We start from the raw sequence: 6,312 nt of genomic DNA on the forward strand, positions 1-6,312 counted from the left end.
TATATGAGATTAATTACAATTATTCACGGTACAGTTACTACTTTAAACAATTACAAACATACAATGATATATCAAAATTAATGATTCTAATTAATCGGCAACTAGTATCAAATTAGTTTATATTAACTTGTATATAGTTTATTTTCTCGATATTAATTAGATCATTAAATTGTTTTACCCAGTTGTTTTGTAGCTCAATCATATTTTATTATCTAAACTAATAAAGCTTTGTTTGAAAACATACATGTCGATGATTTCAATATAAGTTATCTAGAATATGTAACAATTATATCAATTAATATGTTATTAATTTGCGTATATAACACACAAACACACATTATAGCTTTGTTGAAAACGGTAATTAATTACCTCATAACTGATCAGCATCATAGAGTAAAACACATATGGCTTCACTCGTTGATCCTTCCGACCACTCTCCAATTGAAGATGCAGAAGCTCTCCAAAAGGCTGTAAAAGGTGATCACACCATCCATCTTTTTTCATTTCTTCTTTCTGAACTATTTTTTGATTCCATCATGAAAACTTTGTATCCTTCATTCACACATTACAATCATTGTTTTTATTAAATTTCATTCTTTTCCATAAATATAATTAATTATTTGTCCACAGATAGAGGTCTTGGCACAACAATAAGACTTGTTGTATATGTACTTATCCGTCCAAATTCGTCTTTACTTTGACCGAGAAAATAAATATTTAAATTTTCTCTGATCTTTAAATTTGAGAAGGGAGATATGGTGTTGATATATCACTCTTCCACGAATATGTGTTGTTAATAATTTTTATATGATTATACTTATTTCCTTTTAATTTTTACATAACTATATTTTGTTAAACATAACGAATATTAGTATACTTTTTATTGATAATTTAGTATTATTTTATTTTATTATTGTCTAATAATTATAGTAATATAATATCAATTATAATAAGTATATTTTTTAGAAATATATGAACAGATGCGTGGAGGAGAACCCGGTCCATTTCAGGTACAAGGACAAGAACGATTATCAATTTTTTAAATTTGTCGAGGATCTAGGTTTGGTATTTTGTAGAGAATTGAGACTGAGAGACAAAATGCTCTATCCTATTGCCATTCCTACTCAACTACATTTTTAGTCTTATATGAATATTCAAATTTTTTGTCATTAATTATCAAGTCTATTTAATGAATTGAGGAGATTGAATATTTATATACTATACTTAGTCTTAATTCCCAAGTAACATGAGATTGGTGTAACAAAATATATCAAGGTATTAGAAACTTTTATTTTTTATTTTTTATTTTTTATTGCAACAGACACTTATAATATAGTAAAATTGGTGAGTGTATATATCATATATTTTTCAATGTGGGTATGATTTAATGATTAAACGAGTGGGTTTCGAAATTTTGTAGGCTGGGGGGCTGATGAAAAAGCCATTATAGCAATATTAGGTCATAGAAATGCTACTCAAAGGACACAAATCAGACAAGCATACTATGACCTCTTCCAAGAAGATCTCATCAAACGTCTTGAGTCTGAACTATCTGGTGACTTAGAGGTATATACAGAGCGAAAATAATAATTATTAATTGGATGTATTAAAAAAAATTGTCAAAAATTTATCATACAATTTTTTATGTTTTTTTAAAAAGTTTAATTGCTAAACTCGCACGGTAAATGTAAAAAATAAAAGTATTGAGGGTTTGAACTTGCATCACAACATATCAAATGTCTCTACAATTTTTTATTAATTGAGTTGCATTTACGAAATTGTTAAATACGTTTTTTTCCTATAAATATATCATATTTCATATTTAGTCCTCTAATTTTTTTTCTTCAAACAATGGTTTCTCAAATGTTTTTTATCAACAATTTTGTTATATGCTTTTAAGTAAATTTATGTTTATTATTAGAATTTTTGAATGATTTTTTGCAAGTATGTTTATAAAATGAAGAATGCTAACAACACATTTTCTAACATTTTTTTGTTATTGGTTAAAATTCACACAAGTTACACCTAATCATATGGGTCCCATATAAATTCGATGGGACTCATGTTGAGTTTAACCAATCAAAGAAAATGTTTTGAAAATATGTGTTAAAGAGTCTGTTGCTTATATTATATATTCTTATAACATTATAAGAATCTCTCATACAAAAAATTAGAATTTTTGTAACAATATATGAATTAATTATAATTTTCTAAGCATTAAAACTTTAAAAAAATATATTTAATTCATCCAATGTTAAAAATTTATAAATTTTGGTGGAAGAGATTTTTATAATATTATAAATATGTATACAAACAATCATTTAAAAATTCAAACGATACACATAAATTAATTTAAAAATAATAACCAAAATTATTGTTAAAAAATATTTAAAAGATTCTTGTTTAAAGAAAAAATTTAAAAGAACTAAAAATAAAAAATAAAATATTTATATTTATAAAAATTAAAAACTTATTTAATCTTTAGATAACATGTTGGGATTTGTAGTCTTCATAGTATTGGTTTGGAGATTAACAACATATCACTACTTTTAATTTTATAGACACAAAAGTAAAGATAACCAAAAACTTTTCAGCTAGTTTTTACCTCCAAAATAAATTTAATTTTTTTTTTTTACTCAAAAGTATTTATATTGTATCACTAATATTTTGAATACAATTTAGAAAATCAATAAAATTATGGAGATTAGCTATACATGTAGCTATTCTTGCTAGCATATAAACCGCCTAAGTTACTTGTCTTCTAACAAATTCATTTATGGAATTTCTAAAATAAAAATGGAAAATGGCTCGACATTCAAAAATAAAATAGAAAATAAATTTTAATTTTATCAAACACCTTTTTACTTAATAAAACGACCTCATATATTTTAATATTTTTTAAAAAATCAATGTTATGTTAGTATAGTTAATAATTGTTAGAATTACGTTGAGAGTGAGAATCAAACTTCAACCTCTTTATCACTCTCATTAACTCATACCATCATCAAACGATATTAAATTAATTAATTATTGATAAAAAAATTCATATATAATCGTCTTAGGATCTCAATGTGTGTTGAACTGACCTTATTATTGAAAAAAAAAACTTTTGGATTGCATTAGTTTTGTTACTCATGCACTAATGAATTTGATATGTTACATATACAAAACAGAGAGCAATGTATAGATGGATACTAGAACCTGCAGAACGTGAGGCTTTATTAGCCAATATAGCACTAAGAAATGCTAACATAAACTACCATATAATTGTGGAAATTTCATGTGTCTCTTCACCTGATGAGCTTTTCATTGTGAGACGTGCTTATCACAATCGATTCAAACGTTCTTTGGAGGAAGATGTGGCTACTAATACCACTGGCCATCTTCGCCAGGCAAGTCATATAGTATAATATTTTTTTATATTTTGGAAACCTTTTCTTTTTTAATTATCTGTCTAAGAATATCTATTTTTTATTGTCTTTTTAGTTTTTACCTATTCATGTAACATAAATTGGTACTATTTTTATTAAGTGTCTATTTGAATAAGCTTTTTTTTTTCTCCTATGTATCTATCATTTCAAAATGTGATTTTATAGTAACTTTAGACTTAAAACTTAAATATATGATTGGGCCATGCAAATATGCGCTTTTTTTATTTTAGTCGTTATTAATTTTTTGTTTGATTTTTGTCTTTGTAAATATTTTTTTTCCTTATTTATTTATTTGTAGTCCCTGCATAATTGATTTTTATTGAAATTGGTCCTTGTAATTTCTTATATTTCTAATAATTGAGGGACTAAAATTAAATAGTATATATATTGTAGGGACTCATTCCAATAAAAATCAATTTTATAGGGACTAAAACAAAAGAATAAGGACAAAAAGTAAACAAAAAGATATTTTCTAGGATCAAAATCAAACAAAAAGGACTAAAAATCAAAATATCACATAATTACAGAGACTCATATATTTAAGCCCTAACTTTATATTTAATTTCAAAATTTTCCCTTCTTCAATTTTTCTTTTTAAAATTATCTTGCTCTTAATCAAAGTTAGATTTCTATGTTTTCCAACAATAAAAACATGTTATACCTTTTGAAGCCAAAAAAAAAAGTGAAAAATGTTTAATAAGGTGTAGTGATTTAATTTTTGAGCAGCTTTTGGTAGGCTTGGTGAGTTCATTTAGGTATGGTGGGAGTGAGGTCAATGCAAGAATGGCACAATGTGAAGCTGATGTGCTTCATGAGGCTATCAAAAACAAGAATCAAAATCATCAAGAAGTAATTAGAATCCTTACAACAAGAAGCAAGTTTCAACTTATGGCAACTTTCAATCGCTATAGGGATGACCATGGCATTGCTATCACTAAGGTACAATAAGGAATTAATTGGACACTTCTATGCTATCCTTAATTGTTTTATTAGTATATAGTTTCAATTAAAAAGATCAACATTTATTTTGTTTTTGACCTTCTATTTTTTCTAAAATAGATTCTAATAATTCAAAGTTCGGTCGAATGAAATATAGAGTTTAATAAAAAAATTATTCTAATTAAAGTTTAAACTTATTACTTCAGAGTGATTTGTACTTAACTAAACCTCAATTAAAAAAATTTACCTACTCACAAGTTTTGTGTGATATTTTATAAAAAAATTCTTCCATTGCAGAAATTGTCTGATGAAGGATTTGATGACTTTCACAAGGCAATGCAAATAGCCATTAGTTGCATCAATGATCATAAGAAGTACTATGAAAAGGTGAGATTTGAAAGTAAAAAGAAAAAACTTTCATTTTCTATAACCTTTGTTCTTTCCAGAATTTTTAATTTTAAAGGGATGATATGGTAAGAGATTTTTTATTTTTTATTTTTTATTTAAAAGGGCTAATACAATCATATTAGAGTTTCTACCGAAATATTTTGGGAACTAAGTTGACTAATCTTAAAAGGCTAATATGATAAGAGAGTTTTTAATTTTAAGAACTATTTTAAAATATAAATGTTTTTAGGAATTAAATAGACAATGTTCTATATTTTTAAAGATTAAATTGATGACTCACTTCTAATTTTTTTCTTGAATTCGTTATATCTAGGTTCTACGAAATGCGATAGAAAATGTTGAAATTGATGAGGATGCACTCACTCGTGTGATTGTAACAAGAGCTGAGAAGGATTTGAAGAACATCAATGAAGTCTATTACAAGAGAAATAGTGTTCACCTTGAACATTCAGTGGCAAAAAAAACTTCAGGAGACTACAAGAAATTCCTCCTTACTCTAATGGGAAACGAAGAATAGTCAAACTACTTGTTTTAAGGATATATTTAATATGTTTAGAAAAACTCTAATATACTATTGGCCAAATTACATTTTTGGTCCTTTAACTTAAGTCCAGGTAACGTTTTGGTCCTTTAACTTTTTTTTTCCCATTTCAGTATTTTATCTTTCAAAATAATTTCAATTATACCCTTTAAGTGAGATTCCGTTAGGGCAACGTTAACAAACTCCCTCATCCGTTTTCTTTCCAGTCAACGTTCACAAATCTCTTGTTTGGTATACTCATCTCCACTGATTTCCCTCCTCCCATTTTCGTCTTTTCATTTCCTTGTTTTCATTTTCGTCTTTTCTTCTCTGTGCGTTTTCCTCTTCTCATCTCTATGCGTTTTCCTCTTCTCATCTCTGTGCGTGTTCCGTGAAATGCTATCGGCTTCGCGTTTTCTTCGTGAAGCTTCCTGAATCGCGTTTTCTTCGTGAAGCTTCCTGAATCGCACATTGAGAGGAAAAGGTAACGTGTTTATGGATTCTGATGTTTAATGATCTGATTTATTTTAGGGTTTAGGTTTAGGGTTTAGTTGGGTTCTTATGGTATTTATTAGTTGCATGTGTTTGATTTTGAATGATTTTATTCTTACATGTGTTGATTATTTTGGGTCAAGGGTTTGTGGTCCACACATACATATTCCTTCCTGTTTTTCTAAGATTATGGGGTCAGATTTGTGGTCCCTGCCATTTGATTATAGTTTGGCTTAATTGCAGTTTTGGTCCCCCTATTTTAACTGAATCACAAAAGTAGTCCCCCCATTTTGTTTCTCCCCAGTTTTGGTCCCCCAAGCAGAATTTTGGTTCAAAACTTGATGAAATTTCATTTTTTTTTGCATTTATTTAAGTCACACAATGCCTCAAGATCTCATTTGCAACAATTGTACCTGAAATATATGACCATAAATGGTGTAGGACGGCTTTAAAAAATAAAATTTGATCAAGTTTTGGACTAAAATTCTGTTTGGGGACCAAAACTGGGGAGAAACAAAATGG

At 27.3% G+C, this 6,312-nt stretch overlaps 1 protein-coding gene across 3 annotated transcripts in view; it reads left to right on the plus strand.

Annotated features, from left to right (window-relative positions):
* The first annotated feature begins 339 nt into the window (after positions 1-339).
* The window catches only part of LOC101500837 (annexin-like protein RJ4), a 7,842-nt gene continuing 1,869 nt past the window's right edge, over positions 340-6,312 (plus strand). Inside the window, exons 1-6 of one of the 3 annotated variants that reach the window (XR_012163080.1) lie at positions 340-477; positions 1,421-1,566; positions 3,174-3,392; positions 4,158-4,370; positions 4,668-4,757; positions 5,092-5,782. Coding sequence is in view for 1 of the 3 variants with exons in the window: in XM_073368429.1 (XP_073224530.1) it covers positions 405-477; positions 1,421-1,566; positions 3,174-3,392; positions 4,158-4,370; positions 4,668-4,757; positions 5,092-5,295 (945 nt within the window). In the remaining 2 variants the exon portion in view is untranslated. Of the gene's footprint in view, positions 478-1,420; positions 1,567-3,173; positions 3,393-4,157; positions 4,371-4,667; positions 4,758-5,091; positions 5,991-6,312 lie in introns of those variants that run through there. The other 2 variants (XR_012163081.1, XM_073368429.1) reach the window with 2 other exon arrangements.

Source organism: Cicer arietinum, chromosome 5 (genome assembly GCF_000331145.2).
Source record: "Cicer arietinum cultivar CDC Frontier isolate Library 1 chromosome 5, Cicar.CDCFrontier_v2.0, whole genome shotgun sequence".
Taxonomy (NCBI): domain Eukaryota; kingdom Viridiplantae; phylum Streptophyta; class Magnoliopsida; order Fabales; family Fabaceae; genus Cicer; species Cicer arietinum.